This window comes from Danio rerio, chromosome 24, assembly GCF_049306965.1.
Source record: "Danio rerio strain Tuebingen ecotype United States chromosome 24, GRCz12tu, whole genome shotgun sequence".
In the NCBI taxonomy this organism is placed as follows: domain Eukaryota; kingdom Metazoa; phylum Chordata; class Actinopteri; order Cypriniformes; family Danionidae; genus Danio; species Danio rerio.
In genome coordinates, this window is record NC_133199.1 from 29,032,837 (window position 1) to 29,054,183 (window position 21,347).

General features: G+C 38.3%; 1 protein-coding gene across 1 annotated transcript; it reads left to right on the forward strand.

Annotated features, from left to right (window-relative positions):
• The first annotated feature begins 1,808 nt into the window (after positions 1 to 1,808).
• Positions 1,809 to 5,232, forward strand: amer2 (APC membrane recruitment protein 2). Its single transcript, NM_001100152.1, is given in 1 exon segment — positions 1,809 to 5,232. A coding segment is annotated over 1 exon segment (1,965 nt). The 5' UTR covers positions 1,809 to 1,950; the 3' UTR covers positions 3,916 to 5,232.
• The last annotated feature ends 16,115 nt before the right edge of the window (positions 5,233 to 21,347 follow it).

Below are 21,347 nucleotides of genomic sequence, written 5' to 3' on the forward strand. Positions count from 1 at the left end.
TGCATTTATTTTACTGCTTACCTAAAGAAAAACTATGTGTGCGAGGAAAATATACAATAATAATAATTCTTCACATTTACATTGCGCTTTTCTGGACAGTCAAAGCGCTTTACACATTTTTGAGGGGAATCTCCTCATCCACCTGGATTACACGATGGCAGCCATATTGCGCCAGACATACACCACGTACCAGCTGATTGGTGGAGGAGGAGTCATGAAGCCAATTATGATATGGGGATGATTAGGAGGCCAAGATGGACAGAGGCCATTAGGCAAATTTGGCCAGGATGCTGAGGTTAAACCACAAATGGGATTTTTAACGACAACAGAGAGATGGGCCCTCTGTTTAACGTCTCATCCGAAAGACGGTGCTCACTGAGTAGTATAGAGTCCCCATCAATATATTGGGGCATTAGGACTCACATAAACCGCAGGTTGAGCGCCTCCTGCTGGCCTAATTAACACCACTTCCGGCAGCAACTGACCAGGTGCAACCCTGCTTAACTTCAGTGGGCGACCATGTGAGAGTTGCAGAGATCTAGCTGGCAGTAAACATAGTACATTTTGATTTCAAACTTTAAAGGTGTGATTTTATGTGGCTTGTGGTTTTTATTTGCGTGGTGATTGAAACCATCGAAAAATAATGATTACCTTACAAAATGTTGGGGAGACCTGTTGCTCCAGTTTCTCCATGCCAATCCTGTATATATGAATGACCAGACAAGTAATTGAAATCATGGGTCAAAAAGTGTGGGAACCTTAGCCTGCACAACATTTATAAAGTATAATGTTTCCCACCAAATGTCGTCCATGCTGTTGTGTATATGTCAACCACTAAAATAAGAAAACCCAAAAGCTTTCAGTTGTTAACTACTGTTGCACACAATTGGACTAACTAATTGCTGTTGTGTAACAGTGGAAGAGTGTGGTAACAGGAGTCCCCCTGGGCCCATATGCTGGGGGCAGATGGACTGCGGGTTATTGAAGGAGACGTTGAATATGATCAACCCCTCCAGACTGCCTGGAACAGGTGAGGACCACCAGCGTGAGCTGATCTAATCTCATTTAAATTTCATCAGCCGTTTCTCTAAACCATTTCAAGTGTGTTGTGCGTGCATTCATTATAAGTGAGTGAAATGTTTATCTAAATCTGCCTCATGTCTTCATACTTGTAATTTCTCCAATCAGCAGCTTTTGCTTTAATCCTAAGTACAGACCCTAGAGCAGCCACACAGCTTGAATGTTTTCCTGAGCCTTTTCATCTGAGGGGGATTTTCAGTGGCTTATTTTCATTTACACTGAGAGGTTTGTACTCATTCCATTTATTTCCCGTAATACTCCTGATCATTATAGCATTTCTGGAAAGGTTCCACATGTGAGTATATTTCACAACAAATCCACAATGCAACGCTAATAGCATTATGACCCCCATAAAAACACGAGTAAACAATGCAAAACTTTTAGTCTATTATGCACACACACACACACACACCCATATTTGTACACAATGCACTCACATGCACATGACGACAATTGCAATGTTACAAAGCAATACACACATTCTTAACAACCCGCACATAGATGCATATCAAGCCTCCTCAGTGAGATAAAGAGAATAATTGAGGCAAGAAAGAGGAGAAGGATATGTGATGTTTGTAGTGTGGGGGATGAGGGTGTGTTTGTGTGCATGGAGGGGGCGAGCTGTGGGGGCGGAGAATAAAGTGCTGGCTCGCCTCCAGCGCTGACGAAAGCTGCTTAACCCTCCCAGTTACCATAGAGACTGTCAGGCGCAGCTACCAGTGAGAGAGAAAGAGAGCGAGACGGAGAACACCAACAAGCAAAGGCAGCGGATAGAAGTGGAGAGGGAGAAGAAAAGGAAAGGAGCAGTTAGAGACAGGGTAAATTAAAGGGAAGAAGAAAGAAAACAGGGTGCAGAGGACAGAGGCTGAGATGGAGGTTCAAACGGAATGCAGTGAACCACCTCCATGTGACCCTCAACCACCAGGAAAGCTCAACAAAGCCGCCTTCAAGCTGTTTGGCAAGCGTAAGTCCGGCAGCAGCATGCCGAGCATCTTCTCTGTCAGAAACAAAGGGGAGTCCACCGGTAAAGCTGCTGGCAAGACACAGGAGCTTGTTAGGAGCAAAACCCACGATGGCTTAATAACGGACACTCCTTCGGAGCTTGACAGCCACCGGAAAGAGGAATCTGCCAGTAGTGACCAGCTCCACGCCGGCACACCAGATGGTGTGTCCACCGCCCCCCTCCGCAGCTCCATCACCAAGTCTTTCAGCTTCTTCTCTTTACTGCGCCGGAGCAGCAGCCGTGCAGGGGATGGAACTACTACAGTGGGACGGAGAGGACGAGGACTTAAGGGGCTTTTCAGCAGCATGCGTTGGCGGCGGAAGCCCCAGATTCAAGAGGACACCTTGGAGGTGGCTAAGGAGGTAAAAGAGGGAGACTTAATTCTTTCCTCTAGCTCTGGCAGTGTGAAAACAGAGAAAGACATGACATTGACTCTTGAGCCCCTGCCGCAAGTGTTTGAAGAGTCTCCTCTCCCAGGGGATTCTGACAAATGGAAGGTAGCATCTATGCAGGAAATACAGGGTACTAATGAAGTGGAGTGTGGGAACTGCGGCCCTTCTGTTTCTCAACAACATACAGTCACCGAAGAGTCTCCAGCTCCTTCTCCACTACGAGTCCAGACAGGAGGGCTCCAAAATCATAAACATAGCAGTTCGACACACCTGTCCTCCATTCCAACCTGTGCTTTAACGCCTCCAATGGAGCACAGTACAGCCGACCCACAATCTGAGCAGTCTGTGGATCGTCTATGCTCCATGTTCACTGATGTTACTTCACTAAAAAGCTTTGATTCTTTAACAGGCTGTGGTGACATCATCGCTGACCCAGAAGAGGATTCTGGGAATGGGGGAAGTGCCACAAGCAGTGGAACCGGTAGCAGTAGTGGGGGCTGCATGGGTCGTAGATTAAGTGGAGCTGGGACAAACTCGGAGAGATGCTCTCCTGCCAAGCCCCCACTTCCTCCTCAGGTCAGTAGTCTTGCATCTATACATGCTTCGTGCTACATGCCAGCCCACCAAAGACCACGTGCGGCTCTGAAAAAGCCACAGGGTAGTGGAGTTGTTGCTTACATGGGTGGAGGGGAAGAAATGGCTAGTCCTGAGGGTGTTGATGATGCTGATATGCAGGGTCTTTGGCATATGTTGCCACAAAAGGATGAAGACTCCCCTGCTCCACGTCGGGCAGAGCCCGTTTTGCATCATGCTCCGGCCCGACTTGAGAAAAGGCCACCTCAAGTGAAGGCGCTCGGCCTCAGTAAGATCCCTGTGAGTGGAAGTAGCAAGACGGGAAAGCAGCAGCCCTCACGCCCCTCACCTCCTCCTGTCGATAAAGAGCTTCAGGATGCTCCACCAAGTGATGAAGGCTACTGGGACTCCCCCACACCTGGCCCAGAGGATGAGGACAGCACTTTTCTTCGTCGGGATGGCCTGCTGAGGGACAGTTGCTCGGGGGATGCACTCTATGACCTCTATGATCCTGACAGTCCTAGTGCTGCGGGCTCAGACGATGATGCAAGTTCACCAACAAAATCTGCAGGTGATCTAAAAATGAACTTGCCTTCCCCAAAATGCTCGTCTTCCGCCACTTCTTCATTCCGTTCTATGAAAGGCAGCACCAGCCTACCTCGAGATTCCAAGATACCCATTAGCGTGAGGCAAACACCACCATCCCATTCTTCCAGTCAAGGAGCGCTGTCTTCCAATCTTAGCCCTACTTCAACCACCCCTCCTAAAAAGACGGATGCCCCACCACGTACTAAAATACCTGTCTCAAAAGTTCCAGTCCGTCGTTCTGGCGGCAAGAGCACCTCCACATCACAAAGCAGGAAGTAGAGAGCTCAGAGCCCCATCAGATATTTCTGACAATACAAATCTATCATAAGAGCTTTAGGCCAAAACACAATGTCCTTTTATATGAAGCAATCAACTTACACTTTTTTTGATTTTACTCATCTGCTGAGAACTATATCTTTACTGTGTTTTTACATCTTTGAAATGATTTAGTTTTTGGTGGGGGGTGATGTTTTGCATATTACGCCATAATAATATAAATAAAAATTTTGTAGAATGCACTGCAATATGTAATACAGGACATTTGTAATAATGTAAGCTTGATTTTTTTTTTTTTACAATACTTACCAGCCTTTGAAAGAGGAATAATACAGTAATACTGATTCTAAGAAGAATGTTTAATATCAAAAACTTCTCATTCCTTTTTACCGGAATCAGTGAAACTGTGCTAATTTCTTGCTCTGTCATCCCAACAGCACTGTGTAAAACGCAGCTGCGATTTTTATCTCTTCACATAAAATGAATTCTGCAATCTGTGTGAGATATGACCAAGCACTTCTGACGCTCCTAAATAAAGCTGCATGGGGACTTATACACTCAAACTGGATCAGGGAACACAGCCTTTTGTTTGAGACGCTTTTTCGTATAAAACAACACGACTTCCTATTGACAATTGAAAGAAAATAATTCTTTTTACAGAAACTTCACATTTCTTACTCTTTTATATTGAAAGGACCTCACTGTGGAACTTTGTACACTTCTTGTTTTTGTCTTCTGGAAAACACAACTTGCAGAAATAAATCTCTGGATCATAAGTATCCTCCTTTTTTCACAGTGATTTGTACTATTCCGGCTGACCTGGACACAGCTGGATATTTTTGAATGTAGCATGACATCACTACACACAGGTCTGTTTTTTTTTGCCTGCTCACTGCATAAGAGAGAGAGAGAGAGAGCGAGTTATGGAGTAGCCCATATGTATCATAAGTTAGCTGTCTTCCATCATGCGGCCATTCTCCTGGAGATGTAATTTCTATTTGGCTCTCAGATTCATGTGAGCAACCACCGCAGAAGAAATATCTTTCTTAATCAGTATTTTTTGTCTGGTTTTCCAGTATCAAATATTCTTACATTCTGCTCATGATTAAGAAAACTATTATTTTTTGCATTATTTGACTTGAACCACCAGTCAAAAATACATTTTTTACTGTTTTTTTTTAATCTCTTCGCCACTGGGATATTTTATTTGTAAGCTGTAAAACATTTTCTCTTCAGAAGGCATTGTCATGCCTTCTTTCTTTTGTGAAATGCTCTCTTTCTTTATTTAATAAATAAAACAATTCTGTGTACATCCAGAAAGTGGCCATCTATTCAAGTCTTGCATCATTTTGCACAAATTCATAACAGGGCCATGCGGGCAGGCAGCTTAGATTTGAGCTGTTTAATCGCAGAGACGTAAAGAGCATCACGGTTGTCTTTTTTGCAGTCTGCTGGGATTTAAATCCCACCCATGAGGAAGGAAGAAGAAAGCTGGTCTGGGTTCAGCTGTCGGCGTGAATCCGGTTGACAATGGGAGGTGTTTACTGTGGGTCATGGGGGAGAATTATGGGCTTCCATTGTCATGGATCTGTTATTGATGTGGTTCGGGAGAGTGAGGTGAAAGAAGGAAGTGCGTGTGGAGTGAATACAGATAAGAAAGAGCTGTGCTCGATTTAGTGCTTGTTCATTAAGGCCAAGTAGATGGAGATATGTGTGCGTGAAGGGGGGATTTGGTGCAGTCCCAACAGTAATGGTGCAGCGAAAAAACATTCACTCCTGAACAGCTCTCCCGTTGCAGTGTGGCTTCTTATGTAAAACCTTATGTAACGCCATAACCCTGTGATATCATCCCTACACATGAGAAAACTGCTGGAACGTGTGGATGTTTATGTGCATGAAGCTGTGGTCTTAAAAATTAGTTTGCGACAGTCATGACTGCACTGTAATTGTGTCAGCGCTTTACCTTTTTAATGTGTTTTATTTGTTTGGTGGCATAAAATTAGACATTAGCTGTATGCATAAGCAGAGCTGACGGGGAGTGTGTATGTGTGACTAATGGTTGGATGGCCTAGTTTTTTTAAAGACCTGATTCAGTGAATGAGAGAGAGAGTGGGGACAGGGTCAAAGGCAGAGAAACATAAACACTGGTGTTACTACTACTGTGATGGTAAAATTTTGGTAAAATATAATATTTTATATTCATAAGCCACCATTTTTTGTTATTTATCCATGTTAAAAAAAAACATGCTAATGCTAAGTAGACAGTGTTTACATTGCAAATGCAGTGCATTGTAAACATTGTACACACTCAAATTGCACAGCAGGTCTAATAATAAGCGTAATACTGGCAGTTGATATGTTATTTGTTGACGTATCAACTCGCAGTAAGACAGTTAGCATGTGGCTGACGGAAGGGGGTGGCTTAACCTGATGATCCCTGAGCTCATATTCTCATTAGCTCTCATCGCACCTGGGAGCCGGACGGGATACCCCATCGCTCTATCCTCGGCCTGACTCCCGCAGGAGCTTAGAGGGCCTGTTTAATAAGCTCAGAATCTGTTCCAAAACCAGGACTAGAAGCAGAATGATTATGGTTACAGTTCGGTAACCATGCTAATTGTAGACCCTGGGTGATCAGGAGTCCTAAAGAGGCTGCAGTTTAAAATAATTTTTGTATTTTTATTTATTCGATTATGCAATGTTTTGTTATACAAGGTCACACGTTCATTTAAAAAAAACAATATAAAATGAGGATTTGGTCATGAGAAAATAGGTGAATCTTTCTGGTAAGCTCACACGTTGGTAGTTATAGAATTTATGTGTGTTTAAATTAAATTGGTAGGAGTAAAATGATGTACGGTATGTTGTCTACAAACAATCCAGCTAAATTTTATAACTATAATTCTACTAAATGTTTTTTTTTTACCATTACAAAACAGCAACAAAAACCCCATGAGCTTCACATGTGCAATCAGATGTTAAAAACATAAAAATTTGAGGAATGTGATTTTCACAAGATTGTATAGCTCATGTTGTTTTTCTGTATGGCCACGATATTCCACAATAAAGTTATTAGATTTTGTCAACTCAGGCTAGTTCTGAAAATGTACCCCTATATACATTTTTGGAGAACACGAAATACGTTCCAGGAGCTACAACTTTTTTGCAGTTTTTCTTTTCGCGAATCCACCAGAGGCCGCTGTGTACGCTTTTTCAGATCTCAAATTTCTCTCGCTGATGCCATTCGCACCTGCTGTTCTCACATAAATCCACCAGAGACTGCTGTCAGCCTGACTGAATGACTGACTGACCAATCGACTGACTCACCCTCTTCCTTCCCTAAACCCAACCAATAGTGTTTTCAAAAACACAGACTGACCCACCCACTGCCTTCCCTAAACCCAACCGAGAGTTTTAAAAAGCAATCCAGAAAAAGAAAAGCCTAATCTGATTTTTACCATATTTTTTTAACACATTATCACCTTGTTATTTACTTGTTTATTGTATTTTTTGGCTTGTTTTTTGTTTTATCTGCTTTCTGGACTCAAATCTTGTTGTCGTGGTCAACTCCTCTTTGTGTCTCAAGCTAACTGGACAAAATGGTAACAGTATTAAGTAAATCGGTCTGTTGGTATAAGCGCAAAAAGGAACATTGTCATACGGCCTCATAACATTCGTTTTAAAGACGAAATGCAGCCATACGTACTTCTGGATACATAATTCGCAATCTCCAGAAATGTATTTAGGGCTATGTTTTCAGAATGAGCCTATGTTGGATTTTGTTCATGCAACTTAACTGCTTACATCATAAAACAATCCCCACCATACAGACAATTTATTGTGTCTCTCATTTTTTAAGACTTCATCAACTTTTAGAGCTAAAAAAAACATTTGAAACAGATTATTTACAAATATTATTACTCTTAAGCTTCTTGACCCATGAAAATGTTGTTCTAAAATGTAAAACATGACCTTTTTCTAAAATAAGTCACATACATGGCCTGAGGCTGAGTAGATTAACAGCATTTGTTTTTGTTTTTTTTCCCAATACAGGAACTTCCTCATTTCTCATTTGCAATTATAACTTTGTGGTGGCATTTGTTTCCACTGCCATCAATGGTTACCATTATTGTTAATGTCAATGTTGTAAACAGTTATGTGGCTTACTATTTTTGTGGAAACAATACAATTTATAGATTTTTGAACGGTTACTGTGCGTTTTTTTTTTTTTATTGGAACCTTTTTTTTAAAAAAAATGAGGAGGTTGTTATATATTTAATTACCTAATGATTTTACTGGCCGTACAAACTCTTCAAAAATATATCATTGTACAATCTTTATAAGCTACTATACACCGTTTTAGCCTACATAATAATATAGCTAGGTGTCTCCTTGTTCTCTGTGCTTGTATCCTGTATCCTGTAGCTTTTGTTTAGCATGTGCTAGTATGAAAGAGAGACAGAAAAGAGAGAGAGGAAGCAGAGACAAAAAAGTCTCTTATAGAGTCGATGTAAGCAAGGGGTCTATTTACAAGAGGCTTTGCTTGGGTGGAATCGTATTGAATTTGATTACAGTGAACAGAGAGAAGACACATAAGAGTGCATTTGTACAAACAAGCGAAGGAGAGGGAGAGAAAGACTGCTGTATTTCAAGACAGAGTGGAGGATTGTCTGAAGTAAACCCCAAATGTCAGATGGCTCTAAGAGGTGAAAAAAGCCATCATACTTGTACATTAGTGGGCTGCCATGATCCTTAAAGCTAAATAATTCAGAAATACACAATGTTATACAGCATTCGTTGAGTTAAAAGTCTACAGATGGTCTCACTAACGCCCCACTTTTCTCAGAAACACTCTTTCCTTCATCTCCAGGGGAAACTGCGAGCGATTGCTTAAAACTTCTCAAGGGATTTGCCTGCTGTCCAAGACTGAACTTTTGTTTTGTAGTTGAAGTGCTGTGATAGAAAAGCTCCCTGTTTTTCCTGTTCGACAGCTTTTGGTTGACGGATAACTTGATACGGAGCAAACGTAGACCTCTAATATCTTTCACTTTCCCTGCTTCCTTTCTTTCTCCCCTTTTCCGTTCGGTTTCCTAGCTAAAAGTCTGTCTTAGAGGAAATTTCCAATTGTGTTGAGTGGATTTTTGATTCCTGATTTTTGAGTCAAGCGTAGTCTGAATGCAACTTCCTTAGATAATTATATATTCATTTAAGTTAAACAAATAACGTAGGTGTAAAAGTCTTTGTATGTAGTGTTTGTAAAAAAATTATTATGTCTTAAATGTGCCATAGAATGGAAATCTGGATACACCTATAGGCATAGCTGAATAATAAGAGTTTAGTACATGTAAATGACATACTGTGAGCCTCAAACATCATTGTTTGTTGTTCTCATGTAAGTCTCATGAGTGCTAAAAATCCAATTAAAAAGGGATAATTGAATGGATCAAAACTCTGATGTTCCCCATGGGACCATTCATATCCACCTCGATCAGCTTTTGATTGGCCACAACATTTCTAATGTGATTACAACAATACCCCCCCCCCCCTTTTTTTAAGTTTATCTAAGCTTGTATTACACATACTTTTGTTAGTTTAATGTGTATATTGTGAAATTTGTTGCAGATGTTTGTAATGAGGCAACAAACACATGTACACTGTTTAGTTTGCAGTGCTCAGCATAAATGAGTACACCTCATTTTGAAAATGAATCTTTGTATCATTTTCTCAGTGAATATAGGCAAAGTGTTTTGGTGCATTTGAACAAAACAGATTTATTTATCTAATGTATATGCACAAATGTAATATTGTATAGCTTCCTATTAAAACATGAATTTAAAAAATGCATTTGTGAGGCATGTATTATATATGCTGAGCACTGTAATATAACAAAACAAATACTATGGAAGTTAATGGCTACCGGTTTCAGCATTTTCAAAACATTTTTCTTTTGTGCATAACGTAGGGGAAAAAAGCTTGGAACAAGTGAGTAAATGAAGACAGTTTTCATTTTTGGGTTTACTGTCAGGGTCGAATTACATGGGGGTTTGGAAGGGGTCAGATGCCCCTAATTAACGCTTGATCCCCCTGAAGGATGTCTGATGGGGGTAAGAAATAGTTTACTCTGATCTGTATCTCTCAATAATATTCTCAACAATATTCATTCACATATTCATTGATTTTCTTTTCGGCTTAGTCCCTTTATTAATCCGGGGTCGCCACAGCGGAATGAACCGCCAACTCATCCAGCACGTTTTTACGCAGCGGATGCCCTTCCGGCTGAAACCCATCTCTGAGAAACATCCACACACACTCATTCACATTCATACACTATGGACAATTTTAGCTTACCCAATTCACCTGTATACGCATGTCTTTGGACTGTAAGGGAAACCAGAGCACCCGGAGGAAACCCACACAAATGCAGGGAGAACATACAAACTCCACACAGAAATGCCAACTGACCCAGCCAAAGCTCGAACCAGCGACCTTTTTAATGTAAGGCAACAACACTACCTACTGCGCCACTGCATCGCCATCTTAACTAATATTAATGATTAAAATAATAGATAACTTAAACATACATTTGACCACCCCTGTTCACAAAAGTGTTCACAAAACATGTTTCTTGAAAAATAGGCATTTGTGCTGTAGGTCTTCGTAAAACTAGATGCATAGTTTGTATTTAATTACACACTTGCACATGGAAGGTAAACAGTATAATAAAAATATGTGCAGTCTTTCATGATCATCTCTTAATCGGTTTATTTAATATCACAAATGTCATTGAGAACCACTCAATATGCCTTAAAACACTGAAAACAATAACAAGTTAACTTAATAATTTAGATATAATTGAATTAAATACGTAAATTTGGTTCACTGAAGCATATTATCAAATATAATTGAAAATCATGACCCCCCCGACTGTCCATGTACAATTCGCAGCCTGTTTACTGTCATTTTAATACAAGTCTGAGTTCCTCAAAAAATGAATTGTGTGTGTGTGTGTATATAGTGTACACTGCCCAGCATAAATAACTACACTTCTTACAAATTTCTTTTAAATTAATACTCTCTATAGGATGGGGTATAACATGACATTTATGTATATACTGTAGATTACATTAGCCAGTCCCAAATCCAGAACAGGAACTAATGTAACAAAAACAACTAAAGATCATGGTGCAAAAATTGGTGAATAACTATGTCAATAAAAATCAAGAGAATCATAAAAAATGTACAAATTTAATTACAATTTTGTAATTTGTGTTTTTTATTTGCAACATCTCATTTCAAATAAAATACTCTTCTATTCCTAAAGATGTTAGGTGTCCACAGTCTTAGTTTAATAAAACTGTTTTGTTTAAATGCAACAAAATGTGCTGTATTTACTGAGAAATAAAAATAGTTTTTTTTTTTTTTAAAAAGGGGGTGTACTCATTTATGATGTGCACTATATAAGCTGAAACTAATTTAATAGATAACTATAACACCTAAATTAAAACCTAAAAACAAAAAATTATTGGTCCCTTAGCACCAAATAATTCAGCCAAGACCACCCTCTCAAAAAAGGTCAGATGACACCCCGGGCCACCCGAAAAAACAAACCAAAAAAGTGGCTGCATCACTGTACACACAAGGATTGCGTGATCAAAAATCACAGTTTGTGTGCATATCAAATTATATCACAGGGGGTTTGGCCATTCAAAATCTGCACCCCTCATTTTACACGCTTGCCCTACTACACCGATCTCCATGGCAACCTCAGTAGGTCATCCAATAAGAGGTGGAGGTGGAGCCGGCGGGTGGAGGGGGAACATGCGCCTCTCTGAGACTTTCAGGACACTGATTGGAGTGTGAATGGTGCAGTGTGAGTTTCTGCAAATTCACACTCGCTTGGGAGAATCAAATCTCATTTCTCATCCTCGCACTCAGAATAGCACCCTTTGGTTTGATGCTTTGAAAACAATACTTTTTGTTTGACTGGAGCTGTGTTGTGATTGACAGGGTCCCTAATGCTCCCTATTCCCTGAGCACAGAACTTGACACTTCACTTGACATTTGGAGCACTGCATGCGACATCCAGACTCCAGTCATACATATGAAAGCAGTTTGAGGTTTGACAACACGATATTCTGCAAATGCATAATAATGTAATGTTTAAATGCTTATAAAATCATATATTTAAAAATATACAAATATTTAAAATATCTTAGATTTCAAATATTATATTTATTTATATCATTTATACAATTTCATTCATTTTCTTTTCGGCTTAGTCCCTTTATTAATCAGGGGTGCCACAGCGGAATGAACCGTTAACTTATCCAGCATACGTTTCGCGCAGCAGATACCCTTCCAACTACAACCCAACACTGGGAAACACCCATACACTTTTTAATTCACCACTCTTTAATAATGCCAACACAGGGAGAACATGTAAGCTCCACACAGAAATGCCAACTGACCTAGCCGAGGCTCGAACCAGTGAGGGGCTGGTGCTTGAAAATTCTTGCTGGAAGGCAATCGTGCTATCCACTGCGCCAAAATGAGAGATAAACATATGCCATACTATTTAATATATTCTGTATATACACAATAAACCGTATCATGTGGTTATATGAAGTGTGTCATAACAATATGCAACTGAACATGTTTCTTGCTTTAGAATGGAATCTCAGTTAAGATTGTGGAATACCATGTGAAGTCCACTTTAAATTCTACTAACTGTCAAATGGGAACAGACCTGTTTTCTTATAGTCTTCTTTATTTTTTTTTTTATATCATTGATGCTACCAAAATAGCATACTTTCCACATATTTCATATGTGAAAAAAGTCTAAATTTAAAGTCAGGTTTCAAAAAACTGTAGGCGAGTATTACCTGGATGGCCTACTACTTTCGCTGAGATATTGATGTGCACATTGAGTGGACACTTTACTATCCCATGAGTATGATGGCTGAGAGAGCTCAAACGCACCATGAAATTAAAATGTTCTCGTTATAAACTTTGTGTCTGTGCACTTGCAAATACAGAAACAGTTCAGACCTCAAAGGAAGTGTGTTGGAGGACACCAAAAAAGTGATGAACCCAGCTGTATTTTTTCAGTTGTTCATTTAACATTCATTTTGCAATTCATCAGATTATTAGGGCGTTATATTTTTTCAGCAGATTTTTTCAACACATTTCTAAACATAACAGTTTTAATAACTCATTTCTAATAACTGATTTATATTATCTTTTCCATGATGACAGTAAATAATATTTTACTAGATATTTTTCAAGACACTTCTGTACAGCTTTAAGTAAAATTTAAAGGCTTAAAATTAGCCTAAAGGGCGATAATAAAAAATTTTGCCTATAAAATGGTGTTTAAAAAATGAAAAACTGCTTTTATTCAAGTCAAAATAAAACAAATAAGACTTTCTAAAGAAGAAAAAATATTATTAAACATACTGCGAACATTTCCTTGCTCTGTTAAACATAATTTGGGAAATATTTAAAAAAGAAAAAAGGGCTAAGAATTCTGACTTTAACTGTGTGTGTATATATACATACACACACACACACACACACACACACACATACACACAATAAAGAACTGTACGACCAGGATCTTGAAGTAAACAAAACACTTCTCAAATCTACAAGAACACTGCTGACTCTAAACAGGAAGCAGCCTGGTTAGTCACTTTTTGGGGTCACCTACACATTTTTATTGGGGTCTGTGCATACAAAATTTGTTTTGTCAAATTGATGATGTTTTTCAATTTGTTTTTCTATATGCAAGCATTTTCTTAATTTGCAATGTGTTTTAGCTCTTTCGGCCACCATGCAAGAGGCCATGGGAAATGATGCAGGTAGGTCATTTGATAATGATATCACAGATTTTGTATGCTGTATTTCCATTATAAAACATACATATAGCATGGTCATGAAGTAGGATAAAATGCAAATATAATACCTACATTTATAGCTTACATGTAATTTTGGCTGCTCTGCAACACTGACATTCGCAACTCAACAGATGATGTCATTTCCTTACTTACAGCCGTTGCTTCTTCCCAAGGTTCCATCAGCATCAATAATAGATCCACACCACAAACTTTCCATCTATAATTAATTCTTTCTGAGGCACAGAAACAAGGGCTTCCATCTCTGAAACAAGAGGAGCAAAGTGACATTTTTCAGAGAGTTTGCAAGTGAAAAGTGTTGTGAATAATAGCTTGTCTGTGGTGGTGCGAGTCAGCAAAAGTGGGACATCAGCTAAAATGACACAAATGTACTTTTTGGTGTACTGCTGTATTAAAGCAAATGATGATAAGCAATTGTGGGGTATCTTGAAATGTTGTAATAAACAAAATGTCGTTTAGGGACGGTATGCCGTTCCTTTTTGTGCTTAACCGGCTGACTGCCTTCCCGCTGTTACCAGTTTGTCCAGGTGTACTTCAGCAGACTTGAGACGCAGAAAGGAGTTAACCACAATGACAGTGTTCGGGTATGGTAAGGAACGGTTCTTAGAAAGCGGGTAAGACTAAAACCAAAAAATAAAATAAACCAGTAAATAAGGGTGAAAATGTGGTAAAATCTGAAACACATGGTAAAAATGAGGCGAGGGGTTTTCTTTTTCTTGATGGCTTTTTAAAACCAGTTGGGTTTATGGAAGGAGGTGAGTGGGTCAATTGGTGCTTATGAAAACACTAGTGGTTGGGTTAGGGAAGGAGGGTTGGTTGGTCAGTCATTCAGTCAACAGCGACCTCTGGTTGGTTTACTGAAGAACAGCATCTGCGAATGGCACTCACGAGAGAAATTTGAGATCTCAAAAAGAGTACACAGTGGTGTCTAGTGGATTTGCGAAAACAAAAACTGAAAAAAAGTAGCTCCTGGTACGTATATGTCGCTCTCCAGAAATGTATATGAAGGTATGATTTTCGAAATGAGCCTGGGTTTCAGTTAAAAGCAAATTTACTTTTAATGCACCAACTAGGCAAAATGTGTGTCATTACGTTACCGGTTTACCACCTTGCTTCAAAAGCAATAGCTGCAAGCTTGAAGTTGAGGAGAAAAGCCTCCTGAGGTGGGTAAATGCAAAAACAAATATCCATCTGATCAATATGCTATCAATTAGCCTCATCTGTTTTGTCAACTTAATGTTGTTACATCCCTCATTCTGGACAAAGAGAGTGAAAGGCCATGGAAATAATGAAAGGGCAAACGATTCATCTCTAACCTGATTGTGCTGAACCGTCACTTTACAGGCACCATCGCGGGCATTAATGTGATGGTCCTTTGACAAAAGAACCCTCGGTGGTGTCGCTGAAGGATCCCTGTCACGGTTCAATGAATATAAATGAACCGTGGCACAGTAATTCACTCACAATTGGTTAGCAATGTATTTCCTTTCACTGACACTGACGTGGAGTCTCAAGGTCACATGAGCTCGAGAAACAAAAGTTGTATGGCATACATAAATCTAATGTACTTACAGCTGTGGACAAAACATTACTTTTCCTGCATTTGTAACAATTGTTTTTCATTTTCTGCAGGCAGGAAAAAATCACTATGTGCCTGATGTTTTTAATTGTCATCAGGGACACTTTCATATGAGGAAATAAATCAGATTTGTTTTAACGCATCGTGAGTATAAACACATTACAATATTTGCATTTTCATGATACAAGTGTGGCGACACAGTGGCGTAGCCGCGCAGTATGTAGTGCTGTCGCCTCACAGCAAGAAGGTCGCTGGGTCACAGGTTCTGGGTCAGTTGGTGTTTCTTTGTTGAGTTTGCATGTTCTCCCTGCATTCGTGTGGATTTCCTATGGGTGCTTCGGTTTCCCCCACAGTCCAAAGACATTCGGATCAGGTGAATTGGGTAGGCTAAATTGTCTGTAGTGTATGCGTGTGTGTGTGTGTGAATGAGTGTGTGTGGATGTTTCCCACAGATGGGTTGCAGCTGGAAGGGCATCCGCTGCGTAAAAATGTGCTGGATAAGTAGCAACCTGGGATTTATAGATGGACTAAGCCGAAAAGAAAATGAATGAATGAATGATACAAATGTGTTTGTATGTTGAATACCAAGTTTGCCTAGTTACCTGCATATAACGAACCCTTTGAGACACAGAGACATAATTTTAGTTATTTCAAACCCAGAGAAAATAGCGTATGCAATATCTACATGAGGCTTGGTGGTACAATTTATCAGCCATTCAAGTTCTGTATGCAGTCTCCAATATAGAATAATTATTACCTGCTATGAGTATTCACTTATTCTCTCTGGTCACTGGTCAGATACAGGCATTAATACCTTAAAGAATATTTATAATGAGAAAGTACTAAGAATATTCCATGACTTACAGTTTTGTTTTAATATACCTATTTTACAGACATTGTTTAACTACAGCAATCCACTGTCTTGACAGAATTTCAATCATTTTTATTGGAAAAATATACATGATCACTTGATCTATATTATTAAAACCTAAGTTTTTTAATATAATGATGTAGAAGAAACAATTAAGATTTCTTTTGTTACAGGTAACAACAAACCTTTTTTGTTTTGTATTTAATCTGTTCTACAATAATTTTTATTAGAATAGATTTTTATTAGATTTTTCAGTACTTCTCTGACATTATGTAAATAGTTTTTCTCTTTTATACTTATACTTACAGGTTTCAGTATACATATATAATCATATATTTATATGCTTGTATGTTTTCCCCACTTTCTGTGTAACGAAGAGAATATTTTTTCAACACATAATAGTTTTAATAATTCATTTCTAATAACTTATTTATTTTATCTTTGCCATAGTGACAGTAAATAATATTTGACTAGATATTTTTCAAGACACTTCTATACAGCTTAAAGTGACATTTAAAGGCTTAACCAGGTTAATTAACCAGGCAGGATAGTGTATAGGCAAGTTATTGTATAAAATGGTTTGTTCTGTAGACTGTTGAAAAGAAAGCTTATAGGGGCTCATAATTTTGACCTTAAAATGGTGTTTAAAAGATTAATAACTGCTTTTATTCTAGCCGAAATAAAACAAATAAGACTTTCTCCAGAAGAAAAAATATTATCAGACATACAGTGAAAATTCCCTTGCTCTGTTAAACATCATTTGAGAAATATATAAGGGGGGGCTAATAATTCTGACTTCACCTATATAATTTGTGCTTTTTTGTTTTGTTTTATATTGTTCTTAACCATGCTATATAAATTGAACCAAGTTGAGGAATTCTGTTATTATCATTGTTATTAACCCTGTTTGCTAAAAACAAAATAAAGTTTAGTTAAAAAAAATCCCCAGAGAAAACAAAAAGAAAAAAAAATAGTGTTAGGAAAATGCTAACTTATGCTAATTACAGCGTTTTTGTGACTGGAGCAATATACCCAATCATAGTCTTTTTGTTGATTTCTTGAACGCAATAGCCAATCAGAGCTGTTCAGAAAAAGTCCAAATCCAATCTCCGCTCAAAACGTGCTGAGTAAATGGTTCATATATGAAAAGTTTACTTAAGGTATGTGAAATTTGGAAAGCTTTAACAAAACTTGTGTAACTTAAAAACGTTATGCCGCGGAACAGAGTCGAACACAGCAAAGCCAGGTAATTCACGCACGTTATTTATCTCAATGTATTAACTTTGTTGATAAAGGCCTAGACGTTTTAGATGTAGAAACGACGGTTTAGGATGTAATGCTAGACGTTTAGACACATGAGCGTTTGATGACAAACAAACCAAATGTATTATGAAATGAAAGGACAACAGTATAAATGCCTGTTTAGTTTAGCAGCAGTGTGTAATGGATATTTAAAAATCATGTGAACAGTCGCCAAATAAAAATCATATCATAAAAACAAAATCTAAATTTTATACCTTTTTTATACTAAATTTTATACTTAGATGTTGTAGCAATGCCTGTGCAACCTTGCATTTTTTAAAGGCAACATCGCCGCTATTGTTACAACGTAGAAATGAAAGATGTGAGAAGGCTGTAGCAACGTTGTCGTAACAATCAGCAACTGTGAGACGACGTTCTTACTACATGTATTAATGTTTGTTTCCTGGCAGTTTAACAATACTGCCTGAATACAGGATAAGCAGTAATACCTTTCCAGTACTGCTTAATATTAAATTCATTCATTTTTTCTTTTAATACAACAACTTCATGTGCAAACTTTGAAGTGTAAAAATGCCCCACAAATGTATATAATCAATCTTTTTTATTATATATTTCACAACATTAAATACATGCAGTACACATCTAATTATAAGCAAACAGTATAAAATAATGTTTAGATTATATTAATAATTAAATAATTAAACTTAAAGCGTAGGTTAAATTAAAAAGTCAGTTAAGAATGTAAAGTAAACTAACAAGAAAAGTAAACAAGAAAGCAAATTAAAACGCAGACACTTGGCATCAAAGCTCTGAAGAATAACAAATCGGGTAGCGCAGCCGAAGACCAGGTGTAGTTGTTGGTATGGAGAATGCAGTCAAAGAAAGAAAGAAATCCAACAGAGAATCCAATTCAGATATGGATCCACAGCAGCCACACGTCAAAAAAGATCAGAGCTTAACACAACAGGACCACACAAATGACCACTGATATCTCATTTAGCAAAAAGAAATAAAGCAATACTTGCGTCTCCTATCGTTGAATGAGATGCCAAAATGTGAAATTTAAACTGATTTACTGACGAGTAAATGTTGTACAGTGCTCGTCCATGCAGCCTAAGCACAACCTAAAGCAATGCCCATTTAAATGGCAACATTATGACATTATTGTGACAACCTTCAGCAACAAAGTAGATCCTTAATCTTTTTACAAGGTTGGTACAGCGTTGTAGGAAGGTCGCTACGTTGAGACAACGTTGTGTGTTTGTTGGAAAGTAATTTATGCATGCATATGTCTAAACAGACATACTGTTGTCATTTGTGCTTAATCACTATCTCTACAGAAAAAAGCCACTCAGCAGACAGCAATCAAACACAATCATGGTCCCGGACAGGACAGGACAGGGAAGCGCTTATCTGACACTGCAGCTGGATACCAGCTGGGCCCCCCGCAATGTATGTGGACCACCATGAATACACAAAAAAAAATGAAGGTGGGGCTAAATTGCACTCTTTCTACACACTAATTGTAGACCCTCCCCCCAAAAACGTCTGCCTCGCGCACAAAAGCTTGAGGTCAAGTTCACTTACAGATAAACTCCCTGAAGTTAGTCTACATGATTTGTTTGGAGCAAAGAGCACAAAAGAGCAGCTGTGAAGCCTCTGACATTAAGTGATTACCAAGCGCAAGTCTCTAACCTGTACTTTCACCAGCTAAAGCGTAATTTGCCTTCTGTCATTACCATGGACTGTAAAAGGTTCATTACCTAAAAAAAGCCAGATTAAATATTTATGATCTACGTGAAAGTCAGAAGCTCAGCACTGATGTTACTCAGAGCTCATGATCTTGTCTGTATACATCCTAAGGCTAAAACATATTCAAATAAGCATGCAAATGAGTATTCTTTGCTCACTTAGAGTATATCCACATGACACAGATATACTAAAAACAGAAACCTGCACCCTGAAACAGGTTTTAAAATGGATTTTATAGCACTAAAATGCCATTTTCTTGTATATTTATGACCAAAATGTATTTAAAAAGTATTTAAAAAAATTTATTTAAAAAATGTATTTAAAAACTGCACTGCAGTTTTACAAACAACGTCATGTAAATGCCCCTTAGTGTATGTTCCTAGCTGTGTCTGAAATCCCGCTCAGACCATAAAAGATGCTGTTGATTTTTTTCTTTCTGCTTCCATACAATATTAGAGCAGATTTTAGCTGAAACTGGGGCTCTTGGTGAATCATGTAATACAAGTCAGTGGCTACTAGTATTTAAAAAAAAACACATATACAGGTGAAACAAAAGTAATACCAGTAGCTCCTAATGATATATTGGGATCGTTCGGCTAAGAAAGTGATCATTATTTAAAACATTATTAGTACCTGTAATCTACAGCTTCTTATTCTTAGTGGTGATTTAAGAACCTTTTATTGTGTGCTATTCACCTTTTATGATTCAGCTAACTAGCTGCTAACTTAAACTTAAAATGGTTTGAAGAGCAGTCCTATTTTAACATTTAATTACATCATTTTTATGTCTATGGAGAGCTTTACTTTGGGCCTAATGCTATGCAGATTGGGGTCTAAATTCATGTGGAAAGCGAACTCCCTCTGGATCAAGCCCTAAAGAAAATGACTTGTTATTATGTGTATTCCCTAAGGACGAGTGTCACTGCATAAGTGCTTTTGAGTCAGAATCTCTCCAGCATCAATTATCCTTTTAATAGATGGGACAGTACTTGACAAGATGAGGTCCAGTTCCTCCTTCTCCCAACTAATATGAGGATACATTCAATATATCAAATTAATCATTCACCCAAATTGAAAATTTCCTGGTAATTTAAATTCCAAGATAGTTCTTCAGTGGAACATTTTAAAAAGATTTTAGTTAAAGTCCCTGCAAAGTTTTTTAGATCAGTATGTTAGACTTCCAATTCCAATAACTTTATTATCCATATTATCATATATAAACAATACAAGAAATGCACAAAACACCAGGACCACAATATACAACCCAGGGTCATTCTGAAAATGTACCTCTATATACATTTCTAGAGACTGAAAATACGTTCCAGGAGCTACCTTTTTTTGCAGTTTTTGTTTTTACGAATCGACTAGAGGCCGCTGTGATCTTAAATTTTTCTTGTGAGTGCCATTCGCGCCTGTGAATATCCACTATAGGCCGCTGTCGACTGACTGATTGATTGAATGACTGACTGACCAATCGACTGACTTACCCTCCTCCTTCCTTAAACCCAACCAATTGTATTGATTGACCCACCCACTGAATTCCCTAAACCCAACCAATAATTTTCTAAAGCAGTCCAGAAAAAGAAAAGCCTGATTTTTACCACATTTTCATATTTTCCCACATTCTCACTGTTATTTACTTGTTTATTTTATTTTTTGGCTTCTTCCCTGATTTCTGGTACCATTCTTCACCAGACTCAAACCTCGTTGTCCTGGTCAACTGCTCTCTGCATCTCAAGTCCATCGATGTACATGCCGAGATAACTGGACAAACTGGTAACAGTGGGAAAGCCATCCATACGGAAGTAGACGATCAGCTGGTAAGTGCGAAAGGGAACAGCATCATACCACCCCGTAGCATTCATTTTAAAAATGAAATGCAGACATACATAGTTCTGGCTACATAATTCGGCATCTCCAAAAACGTATATAGAGCACTGTTTTCAGAATGAGCCTATGTTGACACTATAGCACTTAATAATAAATATCAGACTTAAAACACAAATTCCTGTTTGTCCTTGTTTAAAATATTAATCGCAGTAGGAGCGAAAAAGTT